Raw genomic sequence first — 24,918 nt, forward strand, 5'->3', positions numbered from 1 at the left:
CTCTCTCTCTCTCTCTCTCTCTCTCTCTCTCTCTCTCTCTCAGCACACAACCACCATTGATCTGATTTCACATGCTTGCCTAGCTGTACAGTTCTTCCCTTGGAGCTACACAGCCCCTATACACAACCACTGCCACACACACTGTATATTTTTGTCTCATCGATCAGTCTCTGTCTCTTAAGCTCTCAGCCCCTACTGTGTATGTTTGAATGGATGAAACGTGTAAATGTGATCGGCTTTCTAGCTAGTCCAATTTTACTGACAATTAGTGACCAAGAGCGTATGAAAAGTAATATAGAGTTCAGTCCCCAGAACTTTCTAGCTAAAGTGATAAAACGGAACTGAACTGAAACAAAACATACAAGTACAGAAGGAATCATTCAAGGATCCCACAAAAGTCAATCAGCAATAGAATTTACTTAAGCCCTAAACCTAATGCTCTCTAGAATTTAACAATTTCAGGACCAAACCAACCAGCTTAACTGGGTGCGATTTTATCCCCCAGCTTTCACTGTTTTCTTTTTCATATGTTTCTTCTCCATATCGATCCCTCTATCACAAAATCAACTAATAATGTACGTAATGACTATACATTGAAGGTTTCGCACGCAAGATGTACGTACGTCTTACAACTAGATACAAGTTTGGTAATCACCGAATAAGCAGGAGAATCATTAGACCACAAGTTTGTGAAACAAATAAGTTCATCAAAACCCCAAGTTTGAAGATTGGTGAAAAGAAAATGTAATCTGTGAGTTTAAACCTACTCATACATTTATACCAAGGAAATGAAATCTCAGTTCACATTATTACCATTACATCCATACCCCGTTAATCCGAAGTTAAGAATTAGCCACCAAACTCTAAACTCCAAAGAGAAAAGTATATATAAGACGTAGAACTCTGGTCATTGCACATGCTAATGCCTAGACATAATTCATATAAATAAACCGACTCCTCAACATGTGAAGATAAGAGAGTTACAAACATCCCTTAAATTGTTTATAGTGTGGGCTCTATATACTTCAAGATAATCAAGCATGTACTTATATCCCCCGTTTGAACTCCTATTTTCCCTAAATGTTTGATTGTTTGGTACTCGGCTAGCTGTTAATGCATGTGGTGGATTTCGGCTGCAATATCCTTTCACTTAATTAGTGCTTTTTTTTTTTCTTTTTTTGAAACGAGAGAAATTTATTGAGAAGAAAAAAGATGAATACACCATAATAGGAGGGACCTAACTCCACTCATAACAAAAACAAAAAACAAACCTATAACTCACAACAAAACAACAAAAGTTAACAGAAACGAAATGTGGAAAGCCCCAACCCATCGTTATTACAAAGAGAAATAACAAACTTTGGGGGCAAGTACCACCACGTCAAGCCTGAAGACTTTGTCCCTTCATTTGCCAATGCATCTGCAACTCTGTTACCTTCTCGAAATATGTGAGAAGAGTGAAAGTTTATCTGAGAAATTCGGTACAAGCAATTGCACCACTCTACATTTAGTTGTCAAGGCACTAAAGTGGGAGAGCAAAGGAAACTAAAAACTAGCTCTGAGTCTACTTCCAACCAGATATGGTTTCACTCTCGTACCCAAGCTAATTCAATAGCTTTGATAACTTTCACTTGGTGCATTATTGTCCTCTCTAAAGTATAAAATGGCACATAGATTCACCATTTCCCTTATGAATTGGTGGGACTAAAACCACTCACTGACGACTCAGATGAACATTTTGGGTATATACCAAACTAGCAGAGATTTATAAAAGTAAATACGAACCCCGCAATGTTATTGAACAATTGAAAACATGAACATGCATGGAATAGTTGATTATTTGCCAGAAAATTCATCATTAAAATGTAGGTACGTAGCTTGTTATCATAGAAATAGACAATGACACAATTACTCGTATTTCCTATTTCGGTTACTAACTGATAACACAAATAGTAATCTTATGAACCAACTTAACACAAATAATTTCAGATTGGACTGCTTCAATTTAAGGAATAATAGTTGCCAACTAGCAAACTTTGGCAGCTGCCTTTTGATCTCAGCTAGTTGCTTCTTGATAGCCCGGGTTCACGTGATGTGCTTCCATTAGGGTTTTTTGTTTGCTTGTAATGTTCACTTCTCGATTCCTATATAACTCACCTCTTTTCACTACAGACCTCTGTACCTCACCAGTGATCCCCTTCTCTCTTTCTTCCAAAGAGAGATCCAAAGATGGAGTCCAGTAAGCTCAATGCTCTCTTCTTCATCTTCATCATCGTCATTTCCTCCGCCGCACCGATTCTCGGTTGCCCTACTTGCGGCAAAAAGAAGCCTCCTCCCAAGCACACCAAGCCTAAACCCCCCAAAGGCCCAATCAAGGTTCCCCCAATCAAGGTTCCACCAGTTACAATACCACCTATCGTCAAACCACCAATCACAATCCCACCCGTCATCCCTCCCGTTGTCAAACCACCAATCACAATCCCACCCGTCATCCCTCCCGTTGTCAAACCACCAATCACAATCCCACCAATCGTAAAACCACCTATCGAAATCCCACCAGTGATTCCCCCAGTTGTGAAACCACCGATCACATTACCACCAGTCGTAATCCCTCCGGTGATTCCCCCGATTGTGAAACCACCAGTGGAGATTCCCCCGATCACCACCAAGCCCCCGAGCAAGGGAACACCGTGCCCGCCACCACCCGGAAAACCAGCTCCTAAGGACACTTGCCCCATCGACACACTGAAGCTCGGAGCCTGCGTGGATCTCCTCGGTGGCTTAGTCCACATTGGGCTCGGTGACCCCGTCGTGAACGAGTGCTGCCCTGTGCTCTCAGGACTTGTGGAACTTGAAGCTGCAGTGTGCTTGTGCACTGCTCTTAAAATCAAGCTTCTCAACCTCAACATCTTCGTCCCTATTGCTCTTCAGCTCCTTGTAACTTGTGGCAAGAGCCCTCCTCCTGGTTTCACCTGCTCTATCTAGATCAAGTAAGTATATATTGAAACTACGTACATTAATTAATTAATATAACTGAACTCCAAACCCTAACCCTAGCTCCAAGTTTTTATAATTTAAGTTCGACTCAGAGATAAAAGACTTCTGATTCCCTAGTCTTGGAAATTGGATGAGGACTAATATTTTAGCTTCTCTTTGTTTAAGAGCACAAAAGATAAGGAGGACAGAATTAACTAATGGTTTGTCCTTTGATTAATCATATCGAAACAAGAAATTTGATCTCTTTGAAGCAACAAAAAAAGAACATCCCTAGCTAGGGTAACAAAATATATCACAAAAAAGAAAATGATTCAATTTTTCTCTCTGGCTATTTCTCTTGTAACACAAATATTTCTCAAAGTTACATTTCTTAAACGCTCACATTATGATCATCAGGATTTAATTTATATGTGGGATTTTGTATCGCAGGTCGATCGTGCATGGTAGATTCATGGAGAGGACCGAATCGTCATGAAAGGATGTCGATCAAGCCAGCCTTCACTTCTTCTTTTCTCTTATTATCATTTCTTCTCCCACAATCTTTTCTTGTTTAATTTAATTAACTGGTATTGAAGATGATTTGTGTTGTGAGATTATTGTAAACCATTTGTTTTAAGTTATGAGAATATTGTTATTATTCCATATCTTGAATGTGTGTTTTATCTCGATCAATGAAGCAACCAAAGTTGCTTTGTCATATCTTATGTCGTATTCCAACAATTATATTTACGGTACTGAGAGTGAATCTGTGAAAATCTATGAAAGACTGAAAGCCTCTGCATATATCCAGAGAGAGAGAGAAAAACTGGCCTATGTATACAAATCAAACAAAAGAGATCGATCGGTGCATGGAAAATTAAGGCAATTACTTTTAGAGATATGAAATCCACACACCTTTTTTCCTTTTTTGAGTCACACATTCATAAAAAACAAAGTTTAAGTCATTAAAAGACAAAATTTAAGTTACTAAAAAAAGAAAAATGGTGTGTAGATTTCAATTTGAAGTGTGTGGATTTCACAACTCTACTTTTATCCATTGGCTTTTTCTTTGATAAGAAAGAAGAAGAAAAGTTGCCGGACCATGATTTTATTGACAGCAGTATAGTGGACATATTTTGCTTGAAAAACTTTTTTCTGTTGAAAGGGAAGGAAAATTCTGCTTTGCCGTCAGGTATAGTATGACTGTTGGAAACACAGGCATATAATGAAACCGACCCCTGCTGGACACCCGCCACCCCCCCCTCCTATGAAAGGTATGCTATACCGAACGGTATAGCAGACAAACCCGAAAAGGGAAGCGTGTTTTCTATTTACTTTCTTTTGTTTTTGAAGGGAAATGTATAAACTTGATCTTAGCCAAAAGGCGAGAAAGGTATAGAAGGAAAATGTATAACTTAAAAGAGTGTAATTAACAAGAGTTACAAGATTGAGTCACCAAGATTGGAAGAGGAAGATTATATGCTATTTTTGAATAGATGCGGCTATTTCCACCCTACGTACCATTTTTTTTGTTAAGGTGGCAATAGCCGCATCTTTTTGAATTTAGGAGAATATATTGTATGCCATTACTAAGATATGAATTAAGTAGCAAGTTAACCTGACTAATATACGGATCTATCTTCGATTTAAGCCGAATGCAAAGAAAAGCAAATAGGGTAACTAAGGAAACAGCTAGCAGACACATAAGAAGGTGGTTTATCTCTTGGTCAATATTGAGCTTATATATGACTGGGGAGAGAAAGATGTAAGATGGTTTCATTGGTTTGACATGGATTCCAATGGGCAGAGGAAGCCAACCTTTTCAGGTTTGATAATCGATCAGTGCCCGACAGTGCGCAGTACTGTTATTGCATGTTTACAGATGCACAGTAAAAAGAGAGCTATGATTCAACCGCAGGACTCTGCATGCAACTTTAAGAAACAAGGTGGACACCACATAACATGCTCTACATGATTGATTCAGTGATCGATTTACATCTTCTTCATTTTTCTTCTTTTGGAGAAATTTGGTGATTATTTAGATCTACATTTGTTAATTTACCTTGATGGATTATCAACCAGAAGAAGAAATTGACAGGTGAATACCAGAGGACTCTTATAGACGGACATTAGGAAATTGCCAAGAGTTTGAGAGGTACCCATTGCTGGGTTTTAAAGCAAGGAAGGGGACCATTAATTGTTAACCTATTGCGCATGACAGGCTACATGAGAACATGATTCGTCTCTTATCCCAAACTAGATTACAGAAAAATCTAGCTCGTCCTGTTGTGTGTTCGTTCCTCGATCTAGTTGTATCAATGGAACCAAGAAATGCTAGTTTGTTCTGTACCAGACATTATGATATTCTCCGCGACTGTTTTCACGATTCTTTGGTTACAGTACTTCTCCACGACTATATCGATGTTGGTTTGCCGACTTCAATGAAGTCCTATAAGCACACCCCTACTTGCTTATGAACGTTCTCAGTCCATGGTACATTCTCATTGGATTCTCATTGGATTCTCCTTGGATTATCGTCGAATTCTCAGGAGTCACTATTTGCCTGTTTGGTACTCAAGAACAATAGTTTCAAAGAAGCTCATCCCCCTGTATTAAGATTCTCATGGATTTGAGATTGCACACTTCCATTAACCAAGAAATAAGATGTAGTTAAGAACAACCAAAGCGGATGAACAAACAAATTCCATATACAACATTCAGTCCAGGAACACAAGATGGTACAAGAAACATCGCATAAGAAAAAGATTTGAAATATGAAATCCAGAATAAATAACCTTTCCAGTTCCTTTCACTAAAACAGCTTATCATCTGACTATGTTTGACCAACTAAATTAGCCACTAAAACAACAAGAATCTAAATCAGAACTACATCTCAAATATCAAAGGTGGGCATCCCGCACTAACAAAAACACAGCCACACCACCAATCACTAAGCCCTAAGAAATGAAAATTTTACGGCAAAAAAAAAAAATTGGACAGAAATTTATTTCTGAATCGGGGAACTATATATATGTTACAAATCCTCTGAGAGAGGATTGCTGATCTACCCACTAGCTTAGCACTGGGAGGCGGGACGAATGCTATGAGAAGCCACCAATACAACCAGGACCATCAACAAGCTTTATTCAATGTTAATCCGCTAGGAAGGAATGTAATTCGACTACACCGTTTTAACTTGGAAAGAGCATCTTGACACTTACCAAGCTTGAGGTCCACATAAACTGCAGTCAAAGATGCTTGTGGATTGTTCGGTACTATGGACAATGCCTGTGCAACAAACTGGTGAGCCCGATCAAGTTCACCTTGCATGGCGTACAAGGCAGCAAAGTTCACGTACAGAGCTCCAAGTGCCTCTTCTGGCTTGATGAACGCAAAGCTTAATGCATCTTCTGAGGCCGAAGGCTTGCAGTCGCTGACCCTCCATTCACCTCTTCATAATCAACAGTCCTGACCCCTTTCAATTGTTCAAAGTCATCTTCAGTGAATGGCAATTCAACATTATTAACTCCAGACAAATATGTCAACAAATGCTCAGCAGCATCCTTTGGCCTATTTAGCAAGCAAAGAGCCTCTGCCGCATACACATGACCTAGAAATATGTAAATTCTAGAACATTCTGGAATTTCCAGGAGAGACTTCGAAATTGACAAGGCTTTCAGAGGATTCTCTAATTCCAACTCCACATATGCCTGATTAGCAAGAAGAGCTTGCTTGAGCAACAGATTTTCCTTTTTACGAATCTCTCCATAGGAAGAGAGGCAGTTTTGCACAAGTTCCTGAGTACTTCCTGCCTTCTGCTCTTTTGCATCCCCATTTGCACTAACCTGACCCAAGCCTACAGAGAGTACAGAAGCCTCAGAATCGATGTTGTGCAAGTTCTTGTGGTTGGAAGTCTTGGACGATGCCACTTCGCCTAACTCATTATCATCCAAGAAGAAATTAGATGGCAAAGAATTCTTACAATAGCTTGATTCGGAATGGTTCAGTAAGTACAAGGCATTAGCGAGACAGTGCCGGGCAAGGGACATTGAGAGCTTGGGCTGCTGATCACTGCCCAAAAATAAATCACCTTTTTCAGATCCATTCTTTTCAACCCCATCCAGCATGACAAGTTGCCTCCACTTTCCCTTGCCAATAACATAAACTCTGACTTCTGATGCACTCGGACTGTTTTTGACTAGTCCCTTCTCTACAGCCATCAGACAGCATTCAGCAAGCCGAAGCCACAACAGAGGTCGATTGTAGAAAATTAAACCAGCTTTTTGGAAACAGCGAGCAGCAAGTAATGGTTTTCCACAAGCCAAGTACTGCATACCACAATTGTATACAATCAGGAGGGAGTTATCCAGTGAACAAGTTGACAGATTTACAGGCCTGTCCTTCCGAAGAGATGAACAATTAAGCAATGCGTTGGAGAAGAATACGGATGATGTGTGATATTTCCCAAGCTGATAATAGATGCATCCTAGATTATTGTTGATCATGCTCGAGATCCTTGTATCTGTTCGGTTGCTAGATGCCATTAACAGCTTGATTGCTTTACGGTAATTACCGCGAGCATATTCGAGCTGGGACTTCAAGAGAAGAGCCATAGATAAGTCTCTGCCACGTGCAATGTTCACAGCGTGCTTCACTTCTCTCTTAGCTTGCTTCAAGTTCCGAGTGAGAAGTAGAAATCGAACCTTGTAAAGTTGTGTCTTGAGCTTGAGATAAACAGAAGAGACAGATATGTCAACTGGGTTCCTCGAAACATCATTGGACGATAAGAGACCAGTTGGCTGTGCTACATCCATGTCGAAAACCGCATTATCAAATTCGCCTGTCTCCTCAGAATCCAATGCATTTGTATTAGCGTCTGAGTCCAGATTAGGAGCATCTGTGACTGATGAACTAGGAGGAAATGAAGACTTGGCCACTGTGTTTGGAGGTTGCTGCGACACACTGCTTCCATTGTCTCCCTGATTCATACAACTCACACCAAAAGCTCTCTCCAGATATAATAAAACATCCTGAATGAAAAAGAAATTGCATCAAGAATCACTTGGGAATTAAATCAACAGGATACAAGCCTAGAACCAACAAGCAAAACAAAGACAAACAACCAGGAAACTTGAATAACTAACCCCACACCACAAGCTGCAGTTCATGTCAGAAAATCTTAGGGTATCGATTCCCAAATGTGTGCATATATACAAAAATGTACTATTTATGTGTGTGTGTGGTTTACCCGGCTTCATCGAAATTCTAACAGAGTCAATGAGTGCAGATCTGAACTCAGTCTAATCACTGGCAATTTGTTAGGCTCACCAGTCCAAGACAAAATACTAAAGAGGTTTAGCTGTTAGCCTAGAAGCTATCATCCAAGCAACACACAAACCCAAATCCATGCCCACAGTACTCAACATAAACTACTGTCCCATGTGCCACAGCTTCTGATATTACCACTCGAAGCATTAAAGGTGATGCTTATAGTACATCTAGAACAAACTAGGGCATAAAAGCAAACTTAAATTGATTGAACTCCTCCATCAGATACATATACATATACATAGTCAATCTTACGGGAAGAATGAGAAAATAGGGCCATATTGTGAACATTTTTTTACATAAGCAACTGATGACACATTTAGGACTAGAACTTACAGCAGATTTCTTTGCATCATGGCAAGCTAGCCCCACATCCAGCAACAGAAGACAAATATTGAGAGCAGTTTTCTGCAAATAAACAAGCACTTTAACACAACAATACAACTGAAGAAGCGATATAATTCTAGGTAAAAAGTAATTTACCTCATCTATGGGTCCTCTATTTTGAAATAGTGGTTCAACAACAGACAATGCCTTTGCATATTCATGGAGATGGAACCAGATAATTGCCTACATAAACCAAATTTTGATAAGGAAAACAGCCGTGAAATGAAAGTTAAAAAGAAGATTCTTTTTCTTTGATAATTGCAAAAATAAAACAGTAAACGTATGTAGTGTAGCATACAATGTTTAAGGTCGCTACGTAAGTGTCAAATTCATCCATGTAGACAGCAGAAAGTGGATGTGCCGTTGTACTACTTCCTTTAAAACCTGAAGATAATTTATCTCCATTATTGCTTACAGACTCTGCTTGTTCCGCAGATGCTCGAGCAAGCTCTTCACTTCGCTTCTGAATCAATACCAATAAAAACAAAAGTTATGATAGAAAAGTAACAGGTCTTGCATGGTGCTGATGCTCACCTCATGTATCAAAAGTGATAAACCACAAATATATATATATATATGAGCTATCATTATTGATAAGGTTACTATAACCTAGTATTACCACAGCAAAGCAAAGCCAATTTAACTGGCCCAATCATATTAAACTCTCAATTTACTATGGCACTGTGGTGCTTAGAATTCTCATTCCACTCTATACAAGATTTTAGGAGAACTGGGGCCACAGTTACAAGAACCATGATCCACCTCTGATTCATCAGTTTCTAACTAGTAATGATAGACTATATCCATCTCGAGAATATTACGATCTAAATTCTCAGTAAGGTGATGGATAGCGGATGACTTGTTACCCGTATTCTCCTTTCACATACTGACGGGGACATTTGATTTGAACACCTTAAAACATAATCCCTAAACCAATAGCCAGAAATTTTAGCTTTCTGCTTACATGACAGTGGTACTTGGTAACGGTCTGCTTACATGGACAGGTGTGTTTCACCTATAAACTCATTTCCTCTCTAAACAAAGATTGTTGTAAGTAATAAGTTTATTCAAACTACACAGCACACATAATCTAGAATACATAATAGCACAAATGCTAACAAAATAAAAAATAAATCAAAGAGAATTTTGCCTTCATTAAGACAGAGTGTTGCTCAACCGTTAAACACTGAAGAGCACAAAAAGAAAAACCCAGCCCTCAACACCCCTCAAAAACTGTCAATGCCCCGCAAACAAAAAACAACTTCATGGCCACAATTTTTTTCAGTTTTAACATCAAGAGTTCAACAACGATAGAATAGTAAAAAAGTTCTCACAAACCTTCCACCTTGCTAGTTTCTACACTAAATCCGACATAGAGCTGTTCCATGCCATATTATGTTCGTGTAGTGAATTAACAACAAAAAGGTCTACGTGAATGGGTAGAAGAAACAAGAGGATGCAGCAATAATCACTTAAACAATACAATTCGATTGTACCATCTTCTTTCTCACTTTCAAGAAAAAGAGTTACCTTGACGTCATTGAGTACTTCAAGCAACCTCTTAGGATCTGAACAACCATCTCTATAGAATTCCGCAAGTCCGATATTATGCAATATCTGATAACCATAACAATAACAATAAGGTTACAAGTAGCATGAAGAGAGGTTATAAAAGCACATGACTAAACGCCACTCGTACCAACGTGTAGAATCAAGAGGCATTAATTCAGTCCAATCTACTTACAAGAATGTTAAAACTGCTATGAACTACTTATTGCATAAACAAACAATACCATACTTCATTTCCATTTGCCAAACCACACAATTCAAAGCTCAATTTTATTTGCAAACCTCATAAATCATTCACACTATTCCCTAATCATGCTTTCATGATCAAGGATTGTACATTTTGACCAACTTTAACTCGCACGGGCACGAAATCAGTACAGAATATCAATTTCACCCTATCGAAGCAACTATTCCAACACCACACAAACCAATCAACTCAAGATTTCGATGCAGCCGACATTCATCGCTCAAATTTCTGTACTCAACCTAGTCTAAACACTCGACTAGTTCAAATTCCGATACAATCCAGACTCAAAAACAAGCAATCACTTCATCCGAACAACAAACAAACAACGAAAATCGACGAAAAACAAATCAGAGATTGGATTTCGGAAGACAATTACTTTGGGATCGCCGGACTTCCGCTTGAGGCACTCCTGCAACGCCGTGAGGCACTGATCGAACTTGCCGGACTGGAATTGCAGCAAGGCCTCCTGAGCAAAAGCGCGGGTGGCGGACAAAACGGCGTCGTCCTCAGGCGAGGAGGAGGAGGAGCCGTCGCGGTTGGGAGCGGCGGAGGAGGAGGCCATATCGGAATCGATCGACCTTATCTAGAAGATTCGAATCCGGCGGAAACCCTAACTGGTGGCGATTGGGGGTTTGGGGGGGTTTTGGGAACCCTAAATCTTGAGGAGAAGGGACACCTGTTTGAGTTTGCTTTGCTGAAAATGTGTGTGATTTGCAGAGAGAGAGAGAGAGAAGAGTGTGGAAAAGGATACGACTCTAGAGAGAGAGAGAGAGAAGAGAGGAGAAGAGAGAGAAGGGTGTTCTGATTGATGAGGCTTCTTTTGTTTTTGCTGGGTTTTGCTCTAATTGGGCTTTCACCTTGGGAAAGTCAAAACTCTGCCCTATTAAATATTAATTATTTTTCAAATTTTGATGATTTGCCAAAAAATAAATGATTTTTTCAAAAAATAATATATATATATATATATAAATCTAGTTTTTGTAATTGGAGCATAAGTGTCTTGTTTAGGGAAAGAAATCAAATTTGAGTTATGATCTCCGGAAACACAAGTCACGACGTGTTATCTTATATATTTGGTGTTATTATGTCTGAAATGATCATTTGAATGAATGTTCTATATTTATTATTCGTTGAGATTTGGTGCGTTATGTTCACGACAAAAGTTTGATTTTTTTCTTTCCGTCACTCCAATGAAGTGGTTGTACGGATTCTATTTAGATATACCGTTACAGTGAGAATGTGAATTTTGTACGAATTGTAAAATTCCAAGAGGAGAAGAGGAGAAAGGTGTCAAAGGACAAAGATTGCTAGAAATGAGTCATATACATACAACATGGTGTTATATAGAATATACATATAACATGCCCATCCCAAACATTTGGGATTCAGGCTTAGCTAGATATCAAACATAGTCCTACTTAGCAAGTGAAAACGAGTTCTGCAGGAAACTATTATGAAGAAGCTGGATGGTTCCTCATAAGTTACTCTAGGACTTTCAACTATCTGTTTCTCAACATCTGCAAAATGCATTCAGGATTCCGGATATCTTCGCTGTCTTGTGAATCCTCATTCCCTTGTGAGTCCTCGTTCCCTTGTGAAAAATCGAGTGTTGTATAAGTCTGGATACCAATGCCGTGTCCACCACAATCCCTCCCCCTTCCTCGTTGTGCTCGTCTTACTTCCTTCTGATGCTCGGTCAGTTCCACCCTTTTCCTTTTCAAAATCGAATGTGGCATTTCCTTCTGCTTGCTGTCTATGGTGTTCTCTACTAGTTCTACTCTTTTGGAGCCTCTATTGTGTGTTGTGTTATTGACTGTGAATCTTGGTGGAGCAGCGATGGCTTCCGATTTAGACTGACATCTTTGAAGAGGTAGGATTCTCTTGTGGAGGTTTATTCTTCCCTTTCTCCAAAGCTTGTCTAGGACATGCAGCAAGGTCTGGGGGTAGTCCAAGTTGATTAGTTCGCCATATGTGGAGTTCCAAAAGGTGATGGTTGGCTCTGAAATGGCCAGTTTTGAGTGATCAAGAGATTTCTCAAGGATGGAGGCCTGGAGTTCGAGAAATGCAGAATCAAAGACTATTGGAGGCTGACTTCGTCTGAAACAATTAAGCATTTCGGTCCATAGGAGTTCAAATTGCTCACTAGTACCCTCAACCTGTGTTTCCATGTATCCCAGCCACTCAAGCATTGGACAGGATATCATCTGCGAGTACAAATACAAAATAACTTAGTTAAACAAGACAAGCTCTACTTGAAAGCCAAAAAAAATATTCCATTTTTTTTAATAAGGATATACAGAGCAGATGAAACATTTGGAGATTTCGGTATGTTGAGCAGTAACCCATCAAAAGATCAGCCATTAAAGCAACTTTTTTAGACAAATGAATGACAGCTTTCTTATGATGCCACATTAATGAAAATTCCTACACACAATGGGATTCAGTTTTTCAAATTGTCTAGTTCTTTCGATAAAAAGAACCGTAGAAATACTCATTTTCTTTTAATAACTAATTTGAGCAGATGGGTTTCACCTTATCCAGTACTGAAATTGCTTCAAGTTGAGAGAAAATGAATTTAGACACAGAGCAAATGTATACATGACATTATATTAAGAAGTACCAACCTCAAAAAAGGAAACGATATCCTGCTTCAAGTGAAGGGACCTGATGAATAGCGCCAATTCAGAATATAACCTGCAACTTTCACATGAATTTGACATTACTGGAAGTTCACAACCAATAACCCAAACATGAATGGTACCAAAAAAAAAAAAAAAATTGTTTCGGTTGACTTACCTAGGAAGACCAATTGGTGCATCTGTTCCTATCTTTGTGTGCAACAACTTCATACATCTGTATATAACAGATGAAACAAGATAAGTGAAAGAGGAGTCAAAGCATCTATACGTATAATCATGTGCATTCTATTATTTTATTCAGTCCAAGTAACTTTTCTCTAAGGTTTCTCACTTTCACTAACAGTAACTTGGAGAAACAATTGAAAGTATAGCTCAGACATCTTATCTTTAAACCATTTTGACGCCATAAGATATAACTAAAACCACATCCATTTCTTCTACCAAAAGAATTTCTAAGACTTGATACTGGGCTAATTGTTGACAAATGCAGAAAAGCAGTTTTCTTCATATATAATAGAGCTTAATCATCACCACAGTTGATTACTTGAGAGTTGAGAACATTTGCACTTACCTAATTGCCAAAGTCAAGCAGCCTTTAATGCCATCAGAGATCTTGTGATCATAGCCACTCTTGGTATTACCATCTGAACTTAATCCTGAGGAACTGGAATTTTTCAGAATACATAATAAAGCATCACCAAATAAGGAAATGAGATGACGATCCAAATCCTTGAAGTTTAAGTGAAGCTCGTTAGCACATGTAAGAATACTAGTATACTTGTCAAGGCACCTCTTGAATACAGGAACTAGGTCCTCAGAGAAACTGCCAACAGTGGTATACCAAGACAGTGCTGTAATGATAGAACCATAGAGGGACTTCCATAATGTGATAACTTGTTCAAGCTCAGCCTTCAACTGCCGGGAAGGAGTTTCCAAGGGACTTCCACTCATTGATGACATAATGTCTTTCTGGGCACAGGAGCATACAAGCAATGGATAAGATATTAGATGGCTCATGGCATAATAACTCTTGCTCTCAGAGTCTATTTTGAACAATGAAAGATCCTTCACATCATTTATGTAGCTTTTTAGACCTTCTGCTATTCCTATCCACATCGTTAAGCAGCCTGGCCCAATGTGCTTGTACAATAATTCAGTAGCGATCACGAGAGTTTCCAGGGGACCAAAAGATGATAGCATATACCTGATATATTTCTGCATTCCCTGTCGAATGTAGTCGGCTTTGGATGTACTCAAGCTTGACTGAACCACCACCGAGAAGTAAAGTACACTCAAATAAACCATCGGTGAAACCATATCCATATAACCAATAGAGCAGACACCCGAATTTTCATATCCAATGTCAGCAACCATTTGCAGGTTTTCAAAATACTTGATGTTCAATGCCACCTTGTAAAGAGGGGATCCTATTATAGTAGGTTCTATCTCCTCGGTGACAGCCTCTATAAACTGAAGTGATATATGATACAAGCCATGTCTGTCACAACCATCCTGACTTACTTCTTCACATATATTTCTTATGAACTTCAGTATTGCATTCAAACACAACATAATATCATCATAATTGATGGATGACCTCTTGAATTCCAGTTCAACTCCTTTCAAAACAGCTCTAAATAACCTCAAGGGAGCCTCATCAGCTGGAACCCTGTTATCATAGCAGACAGTTTTCTTTGGTGATTGAAGGATGAGGCTGTAGATCATCTTTAAATGAAAGTCCAACATACTCAGATCCCATGGCAACCATTTAATAGGATACTGCTTCCATGAGCAACTGTCAGATATGATGGGTGCATTCAAAGAGGTTTGGGCTGATAACTGCTGGCTTACCTGATTACGTGGGTCATAGTCTAGAGGTTTACATTTTGCTGATATGAAATCATCAAGCAAATTAATGCACACATCCCTAGCCCAGAAGCTCTTACCATCAGGATCAAGTTGAAAAGCTGCTTCAAAGATAGGGTCTACTACAAAGTTGATCATTGAAGAATCATTCAGAGAGGTATCAAGTTTATGTAACAGATAGCACCACGTGTTCAAGCAGGCCAAGTGGACAGATACATCAGAGTTACTCAACATGATGCCTATAAGTGGTGTCATGATGAGCCTTACGCTTTTAAAAGTTCCAGTTTTAAGGATTTCACCACTGTTTACTTCCTGTGTTCCCTTTCTTTGCATACCATCCTCTTTTGCAGCATTTGTCGTATACGGCAATAACATTGGTGGGTGAATAAGAGCATCGATAAGACCTTCCCAGGCAACCTGTGTAATCAGATATCTATGTTAATCTACAATATGGCATCTGAAGGTACTCTGAGACTAGCTAAACTATTAATGCTAGTAAACTGGGTTAAACTTCAACAGCCCTGGCTTGTAAATTGCCAGAACTTGGAATGTATGGACCCTAGACATTGAAGAAGCAGAGACAGATTGATAACTTTGCTGAACATAAATGACTCTGAAACAAGTTATAAATGATGTCAAATTGTTGCAAGTTATAAATGACTCTGAAACAAGTGTATGCTTCAAAGGAGTGAGACAAAAGTGAAATCATTTAAATGCAAATATTGCCTAATTTTAAATCAACGCATCATGAACTCTTTATAAGTACCTGGGAAGCAATCTGAACTTGTGAGTCGTGATCTGAAAATGTTTTCTCAGGAATTTTCAGCATATCATTAATTAAATGTCTGTTTTTCAAGGCATGAGACCCTAGTAAACGGATATACCATCCCCATGCTTGAATAGTTTGAACCTTCATACCACTGGTTAGCATATCGTGCATCCGAGCGAGCAACTTTTTCTTTAAATCTTTGACAAGCACCTGTTTTGGGAAGATGAGAACACAAGAATTACAATAAATGTTGCATACAACAGAATCATCGATGTAAAATGCAATTTCATATAGCAACTCTCAAAGTTAACCTTGTCATCCACTCCAGAAACAACCATCCAGACTAGGCTTAAATGCAAAATAATAAGAGCTTACAATGCATAGAACAACCTCTGGCCCTCTTTCACAATAGAAGTGAAGAACCTTATCTCCTGTCCCTATATGTCTGTACACTCTGACACATGATTACCCTAAGAAAATCCCGTTTTCAGGTAATCTAGGTCAAATTTTTGTATTATCAACTGCTACCTCTAGTTACACACTTTAGGATGTTTGTAGTTCTACTCCTTTTCTCTGTAGAGGATTAGCTGGAACCTTTATAACAATGGGATTGAAACAAAAAGTGTTTCACGTTGATTGAATACTAAAAGATCAAACCCTAATTAAGATAATACTTGTAATGGCGATGTTTTTCCTACCTTCTCTCTTCAAGATCCAGTTGTAAAGCTAAATACAGATTCTCTCACTGGTGCTTGATATGGGAACTAGGCTTCAAACTGATTAGCCCTAATATTTAAGAGACTAGCTAGCTATGTATGCCACTAAAACGGTGAAAAGCATAACTAGCAAGTCATTTGTCTTATATGTTTATATAGGTGCAAAAATTTGTCCAAATCAGTCTGCTACAACAGGTGAGGAGTTCAAGAAAATCTCAATCTCAAATACCAACTCCAATAAAAGAACAAAGAAAGCATATACAATCAATATACAACTCCATCTGTGTTATACTATTAGTAACAAGATCTGTCCAGAAACCTAGCAAGTACAAGTAGTAGTTAAAACAGAACTTGTATAATGGTATAGAATAATCAATATCTACCTAGCAATAATAACTTATGTTGAGTTTTCATGATATGGGTTAACCATCGGGACCAGAAGACAGCAATCAACAAAAAAGAAGAGAGAATAGAGGAGGTACCTTGGAGAGACTTATCGGAGGAGGTATGATTGTAGATCTAATCTTCAATAAACACCTTTCAGACATATCCCTGTCTCTCTTGTCAAAGCTAAGAAGTCTTCTATATATTGGAGGCGCCCATATATGAGACAATTCTCTCATGTTCTCACTTAATAGAGTTGCTAGCTTAATAACAGCCTGTCATATCATCATAGAGAATAAGTACTGGAAAGAATATTGCCACTTTTACTATAGCACAACCACAACCTTACAGCTCATAAAATCATAACAATTATACAATCAAACCTTAAATGATGTAAACTGAGTATGCGAGTACTGACCATACCTGAATAGCCTCAAAAGTTGTCGACAGAGAACCAATGGGATTGTCAATGGCATGAACTACCGCGCGCAAGAGAGAATGGAAATGAGGAGCCAAAAGTGATTCACTCAGCTGTTGCAGAGATATGCACCACACTCCTAAATTACAAACCGACTGCAGTTAAGAAATCAACATGTTAATATACCATGACAAATGCCAAGCTTTATAGTAAATCAAATCCCACTGAATGGTAAGTTACCTTCATTTTCGTAGTCGTAATGACTCTAACCAATGAATCCAAAACTAACTTCACATCATCCGCTGCGAAAACACGAATCCAAAACTTCAAAACATGTCAGCAATCACATACAAAAAAAAAAAAGTTCATTGAAATTTAAAAGCAAAACAGTTGATACTTGATACCTATAATTGCGGCAACAATTGCGGGATGGTATATCATAAACCCCAAACATTTCAAAGCCTGCGTCGCGCTGCAAATCAAGATCGAAAAATCGAAACAAAATTTTAAGCTAATTGGAAATGAACAGATGACTACATCAATCGGAATCACAATCCTTACATTTCTTCATCGTCGCTGTGAACATCGGCGACGATGCGACGGAGAAGGCTCCGGGAGCTCAGCGAGAGTGTTTGAATCAAAGCGTGGTCGTCGGAGGACTGTTCTTGGAGGTGTGAGAGAGTCGAGTAGCCGAGTGACTTGTTTGATTTGGTGCCTGAAGAGATTAGGGATTTGATTTCTTCGAGCTCGTCAGAGAAATTCGACATTGGATGAGCTGGTGAGGGAGACGCGAGGAAGTGAGACTGAGAAAAACCCTAATTTTCGGATTTGTTCTGAGTTTTGGGGATGGAGTTTCGCGCCCAAGCGCGGTAAAAAGTATGGGTTAAGTTGGCGGGTTGCAAGGAGAAGCCAATATTACCCCCAAGGTTCATTTTATTTACAGACACGTTTTCGGACGTTTCCGACACGTTTCTGGCCACTTAACATGTGTTTCCGGCATTTCTAAGCATAAATTCTTAACCTACAAGATACCGGACACGCAATGGTATGGCCGAAAACGATCTAAGCGGCTGGAAAAACGTGTTATACAGTCGAATACATATCCGTAAATTCGTCAGATACTTGGGGTTAATGATGGCTTTTTGTCCCTCAGGTTAAGCCAGCCTAGGAAGGCGACATTTCATTATTGCCCTCAAGGTCCAGTTTATTTACGTATGTGTTTCGACACGTTTTCGGCCGCTTATCACGTGTTTCCGGCATTTCCGAGTACATATTCGTAACATACTGGGCACTAGACACGCAATGGTATGGCCGAAATCGACCTTAAACGACCGGAAAAGCGTCTTACTCGGCCATATATTATTTGTAAATATAATCGAATACTTTGGGGTAATGATGACTTTTCGTTCCTCATTTAAAACACTTAAGTCAGTTTACAAAAGAAAATGCCAGTATTACCATCAAGGTTCAAATTATTTACAGATGCATTTCCGAACGTTTTCGAGGCGTTTTCGGTCGTTTATCACGAGTTTCCAGCGTTTTCGAGCACATATTCTTAATATTAGTATATATTAGCGTTATGAGACTCTGGAAATTGCCAACTTCATTCTTATTGCAATTTTTATTGTGGCTATCACATATTCACATTTAAAAGTGTCAACTCAAATCCTACTGATATTTGCGTCTCATATGTTTGAGATCAGTGCATTGAGGAGTTAGAAAGCATTCAAGGAGGAGCAGTGGAGCACGATGACGAACAAATTCGAGGCTATATATACTACAGAGTTACAGAATCTATACGTGAGGCCTCCGGTGCTCTCCTTTTATTGATCATGGCAATGATCGATCCCCAGCTGGAGGCCATCTAAGAGGAAATGGGGAAGGAAAATTTCCGGGATGTGCTTCATGTTATGCAAATGCTAAGATGGGATTATGTGCAATTTACCATCCTTTGTTGTGTACTAGAGAGAATGTAGTTGGCAGAGACCTAGCTATGTAACATTATGGTGTAAAATACTTTCTATAGGGTTTTGACAGTCCGAAACAAGTTTCTCGTCCAGCCAATTGTCAATCAATACAAAATAAAACGAAGGTTAAAAATCTGTAATTTGCTAGCCAACATTATCAAGTTAGCTAATTGGATGGTTAACTATCAAGCTAGGTAACTTGCAACCCAATCCATCAATTTACACCTGTAATTTGTAGTTTCATGATATACAATATCTTATCCATGTCAATCAATTGAAAAATTAAGCAAAGGAGCATTGTTGTCATATAATCTAGCTAATTAACCGAATCTTCAATTGATAGATCAAATTCGTGGTTTACATCAATCACTATTGTATGTACATTATGCATGTTTTTTGATCTGTTCATAATCATCAGTTCTTGCATTAATGGAATCATTCTGTATGTAGCAAGGTTTGATTAGTATACTTGATAAATTTCCAGCCAAGGATGTAGTACTGTCAATCTTATCTAACTAATAAATCATCAATTATGTGCTCATTTTCACTATATACGAAACATTTACAATCATGACTCAAATATTTTCCTCTAAACTTCCATACATGGACAAAGAAGCCTAGAAATGCTCTTATAAATTCCGGGCTATGCGTTCAACATGGATCATAACCAAAGTTGATAGCTAAAGATCAATAGAGAGAGAGCTAGAATAGTAGTTAGCCATGGCATTCACAACATACAATAGGGTTTCCATGATGATGCTACTAGCACTACTCATGCTAGCAACAACAACTCTTGCTCGTAAAGAAGGTGATGATCATGCAACGCCTCCCATTCAGTCTCTTCCATCATCAGAAGGTTCGGCATCTGCTCAGCCGGAGGATATTGTCGACATGAGTCTATGTGCCATCCAATGTGCTGCTAGGTGCCTTGGTGGAAAGACTAAGGCATCCATGATAGCAACACCTGATAAGTTTAGCTTTGGCAAAATCTGGGGAAAAATTAATTTCAAAAAGGCGATTTGTGTCAGTAAGTGCATGGTCGAGTGCGCCATTGACAATGCGAATGTGAAGCCGGAGCTCTATCATTGTACACTAGCTTGGATGTGCTTACATGTCTGCGGCTAAAACAAAATTAACTGGTTCAGGTACATATTGCAATTTCATTCTACTTTGGGATGTATTGAACTATTGATCATTATAAAGTTAAGTATTTGATACATATATGCTGGATGCAGATGCTCATACAACTAGGAACAACTGCTACAACAAGTGCGAGGAGAGCTATCAAGGTTGAAAACTTTGGAGATCCAGTGTAGTAGTCGATCAAGTAACTAGTTTGAATTGTTTCGTTTCCGAAAATAAATAGTTTGTTACAATAAGTAGTAGTGACAAACGTGATCCAATTTGATGTTTAGTATTTAGTTTTGGTAGTGTTCATCTTTGTTATGAATTGATCAATAATATTAATGTTAGTTTTAAATTTATTTTCATGTATATGCATGTATGTGTTATATATGATGTTCTGTATGTCATTCCTACTTGGCATAAATCTGATCAGATACACATGTTTGATACCAACATCTCGAGCAGTTCTTAGTTTCTTACCCTAATATTCAACAAAGACATGTAGAAGATGTTAGAAATCTAAACGAATGTGTGTTTTAAACTTTGTCCGTGGAGACATGGTTTTACATACAGTTAGTTTGCTATGACAAAATCCCCTTAATATCATGAAATGCAACAACATCATAGAAACCAGTAAGAGATCCCGTCGATTCTAAAGAGTGTTACAGCTGCCCAGGATATGCCGAGTTTTGCAAAGACTGGTGAGCAATGTATGCTAAAATAGGAAACTCCACTAGTTCAGTTCAAAAGAATGTATGAGTATGATGCACTCGTAATTGGTAGTGAAATCTGTTGTAGCTGAAGCTCAACTGAGACTGATATTAACAGTTCTCCTCTCATAAAGAAAAACAAATTATGTGAAAGCAAGTAATCATCTGGCTGAAACATGACCACATTTTGTGCAGGATTTCATGCATGGCACATCTCTAAGTACAATGACATTGAATAATTTTGCCTGCTGGAGTAACAGACTTGATGATATCAACGAAGCTTGTGAGAAAATGAATTCACCCACCTCAGTCTGCTCTTCAGGACTAGAACTCAGCTGTAAGTTACTGATTTTATGAATGAGTTTCGTGGGACCACGCCAGAGAGGGTGGTGTTTCGTCTGCTGGAACTGTGTGAATCTTCGACCTTGAGTTGTACAGAGTGGACATAGAAATGGCTCAATTCTCACCTCAAGAAGATCCGGCCATATGTCAATGAGGTAATTCTGAAGGTATAATGATAGTTGGCAATCCTTTTATCCTGTAAAACACTCTGAGATGTTGTTATCTGATCAAGAACAAGTGTCACTAACATCCCTTATGGTTTCAGGTAAAATATGCATCTGCATATCACTGTTTTTCACAGAGGTTAGCAGCTTCGCTTGCTATCCTAGTATTGAGTCTTTTACTGTCCTGAGTTTCAAAGTCTGTTATATTAGTTTAATAGGTATTTTAAATTCAAATGGACAACTGAGTTTGTGGGAAGTGCCTTGACGCTCAAACCAGTCTAAGGGTTGAGATATTTTGTTATGCCAACCCGTGATCAAATGGATTGTTGCTCAAGGCTCCAACTTAGATTTTATGATACATTATCCAATACAAAGCTGGTCCTTATGGGATTCAAAGACCAGTCACTATCGGCTGTGTCAAGGTCCACCAATGGACTGAGTAAAAGGGTTTGAAACCTCTTTGCTCCCTGTTTTGAATCGTTCATGTTTTAGAAAAAGTATCTTTGTCTTATTGAGGTTGCTTGTGTCAACTCTCCATTTGGTTACATCACTTTCAGTATGGGAAGCCAAACACTTCTGTCCAAACCTTTCTGAAACATGTTGAGGTCAGCTTGCATCATCCTTGATGCCTTGTTTGCCTATATATATCTATAGCTTTGGCTTTGCTCAATGGTTGTTGAAAACTACCTTATTGCGTTTTCTTTGTTGAGTCTAGTTTTAGCTTGCATTGTTCATGCTGCTCTAAGTCTTCTTCGTGACTGTAAACCTTAGAGCTTGAACTCAAAACTTCTTTCATCAACTCATATCATGTTGCATACCATGAGGGATGTGTAGTGCAACCAACCCAAGAAGCGTTCAAGGTTGAATCAGCTAGTGGTTAGCTGAATTCACGAACAAGGCTTCTAAAAGTGTTCCATGTTGTAAGAGCTTAGAAACAAGAGAGGGAATAGGTCTAGACCAGTTCGGGACTAGGAAGGATAACACTGTGGTAGTGTATCACTAGAACTATTATTCTTGTAAAAAGTTACTTCAACTTAGTGGAAAGTTTTGTCTCTCAAGAGTTAGAGAAACGCAGTTTTTCTCCCTGCATTCAGGGTTTCTGCGAGTAAAAAACATCTTTGTGTTGTTTCTTTATTTACTGCAATTTACTTTCTGCAAACTCGTATCCTGTATATCTGGGATAGCACAAGTCATTGCTATCCTCGGATACGAAAATTCAAAAAATGCCTATTCACCCCCCTCTAGGACCTTTAAATTCTGTCTGGGTTTTCGTTCATTGCAGTACTTAAAGTTTGTGTTTCGGTTTCAAGTTTCGACTCTAATTGAGTCGTATAGGTAATGTGCATCAAGTGGTTTCTAAGTTTAGAAACTCTAGCCACATTATGGTTGCTAAGATGGTAGTGTGTAGTCCGGTTATATTTATGTGGATTATAGAGTACGAATGGTTGTAGATTAGAGTTTCCGGTATGTTATGTTCTTTAGTGTTATTAAAGGGAAAGCTTTGAGGCTGACCTTTCGCAAAGATTTGGTTAATGTTCTAATGAGCCGATACTATGTTCAGGTGTTTCTGTGATTGAAGGTATGTGGAGGTGACAGTATCACTACGGAGTTGGAGATGCTAGTATAATACTTGCCATCTAAATTTATCTTGGTGTAGCACTACCTGTGCAGGTAACCTACAACTTATTGCCTGCTTATTTCTGCTCCATGGAACTTTTCATGTTGTTCAGAAGTTGGTTTCCTTGTTGTAGAGTGCCATTGTTGTTTTTGAACATTCACTGGACAATAATTTATATTCGATTTCCCATGCTTTGGAGATGTTTGCTTTTCATTGAGAGAAAAGGTGCCATTTTTGAAGGATTTTGGAAATGAGGTTGCATGCATTCTAGACATGAAAAAGCATCAATGCAAATATAGATTTTGAGTGACAATTTTATATTCTAGGATTGTAGGCTTGTTATGTACAGAGATTCCAGTATGCAGTTAAACTGTGATCAATATTATCCACAACCAAACATTACATTCAGATCTCTATTTAAGCTGTACGTTAATGATGAAATCTTCCGGTATATAATTCTAGAATTATTTTCAGAATTGATTTTAAGATTCAGGGAGGCTGGTGTTTCTTCTGCTGGAAACTGTCTGAATCTTAGACCTTGAGTTTTAGAGAGTGGACATAGAAATGAATGGTGCTGATGTGTTACATAATTTAGTCATAGACAAGAAACTGATATCTCTAGTCAACAGCATTCAAGGAGGAGCTTGGGTTCTCTTTTGCACCTCAATTTTTTGCAACTAATTTAAATTTGTACTTTAATCTCATCTGGCTGTCTAAAACATTGAGAATTATAGTGATTTGAATCTTGATGTTTTGTGTGTAGCTAGGCCTATAATCAGCTTATCGTATATATCCTCTGGTGCTATATATATATATATATCATCGATATATGCAATTGTTGGTAACTGTTGGCTGCCTGAGATCGGAAAGCAAAGTGTTGCAATACCGGCTCAAAAAGCTGTCTTCTCCTGCTCTTGTGAAGCTAGCATAAAGCCATGCGGTACAGGCTGCAGATTCTGGAATGTTTCGACCCTGATGCATTGGCTGCTTATATGAAGTTGGATGAGGCAGGTTTAGTTGCCCAGGCAACTAGTCCCGGGTACTCCATTGGGTGCCTACTGTAACGAGGAGGTTGGTCCTTTTGCTGGTGATCAAATTCCTGCTGAGTGATGATGTTAAGACAGTTGAGCTCAAGCGATCGAATTAATATATTGAAGCTGCTTGCCTGCTTATGTTAGCAAGACTCTTAAGCAAGCTTACATATTCCGTGAGGAGGTCAACTACCCTTTCGGACATTGGTATCAAGGGAAGAAGGCTACGACAAACCCTTGAAGGCTACAACTAGTTGAGTACTATAGATGCTTGTAAAAGTTCCGTGAACCAAACGAGATCTAAATGTTACATCGAAATAATAAACTCAATAAAAAGTGGTAACCTCTGTGTATCAGCAACCTTAATTAGATTATCTTTGCGACTACAGATATCCATATCAGGAACAAATTATTGCGTATAAACCTAGTGCTTTTGACTGTATCAAACTAATATACAGATATCGATGACAGAGGTTATCATCAAGTTGCCAACTGTTGTTCCAAATTTCCAATGATCACAACTATGCATATCTCATTTTCATTACACCCGGCTTTGATTCAATTAACAAATTCCCAGACGTCAAAGTATGAATGATTAACATTTTCCAATAATTGAGTTGATTTACGTTTTTCACTAGTAAACTACACAACAATTTGCTATA

General features: G+C 38.6%; 4 protein-coding genes across 4 annotated transcripts; 1 reads left to right on the forward strand and 3 right to left on the reverse strand.

Annotated features, from left to right (window-relative positions):
- Positions 1-2,178: 2,178 nt before the first annotated feature.
- On the forward strand, positions 2,179-3,692 carry LOC101309478. The gene is made up of 2 exons (XM_004287231.1): positions 2,179-2,990; positions 3,427-3,692. The coding sequence occupies exon 1, from the start codon at positions 2,230-2,232 to the stop codon at positions 2,983-2,985; it is 756 nt and encodes a 251-aa protein (XP_004287279.1). The 5' UTR covers positions 2,179-2,229; the 3' UTR covers positions 2,986-2,990; positions 3,427-3,692.
- Positions 3,693-5,663: 1,971 nt separating this feature from the next.
- On the reverse strand, positions 5,664-11,123 carry LOC101309764 (CCR4-NOT transcription complex subunit 10-like). The gene is given in 7 exon segments (XM_004287232.1): positions 5,664-6,398; positions 6,401-8,006; positions 8,641-8,712; positions 8,788-8,874; positions 8,990-9,154; positions 10,222-10,308; positions 10,884-11,123. Coding segments are annotated over 7 exon segments (2,493 nt in total). The 5' UTR covers positions 11,070-11,123; the 3' UTR covers positions 5,664-6,108.
- Positions 11,124-11,919: 796 nt separating this feature from the next.
- On the reverse strand, positions 11,920-14,146 carry LOC101310055. Its single transcript, XM_004287233.1, has 4 exons — positions 13,718-14,146; positions 13,304-13,360; positions 13,132-13,201; positions 11,920-12,711 (listed from the first exon to the last, which is right to left on the reverse strand). Exons 1-4 carry the CDS (start codon positions 14,104-14,106, stop codon positions 12,007-12,009), a joined length of 1,221 nt encoding a protein of 406 aa, XP_004287281.1. The 5' UTR covers positions 14,107-14,146; the 3' UTR covers positions 11,920-12,006.
- A 36-nt stretch (positions 14,147-14,182) lies between these two features.
- LOC101314796 lies at positions 14,183-18,066 on the reverse strand. Its single transcript, XM_004288734.1, has 8 exons — positions 17,861-18,066; positions 17,704-17,771; positions 17,540-17,601; positions 17,305-17,454; positions 16,980-17,156; positions 15,779-15,991; positions 14,351-15,429; positions 14,183-14,189 (listed from the first exon to the last, which is right to left on the reverse strand). The coding sequence occupies exons 1-8, from the start codon at positions 18,064-18,066 to the stop codon at positions 14,183-14,185; spliced, it is 1,962 nt and encodes a 653-aa protein (XP_004288782.1).
- Between the last annotated feature and the right edge of the window lie 6,852 nt (positions 18,067-24,918).

Source organism: Fragaria vesca, linkage group LG1 (assembly GCF_000184155.1).
Source record: "Fragaria vesca subsp. vesca linkage group LG1, FraVesHawaii_1.0, whole genome shotgun sequence".
Classification (NCBI taxonomy): domain Eukaryota; kingdom Viridiplantae; phylum Streptophyta; class Magnoliopsida; order Rosales; family Rosaceae; genus Fragaria; species Fragaria vesca.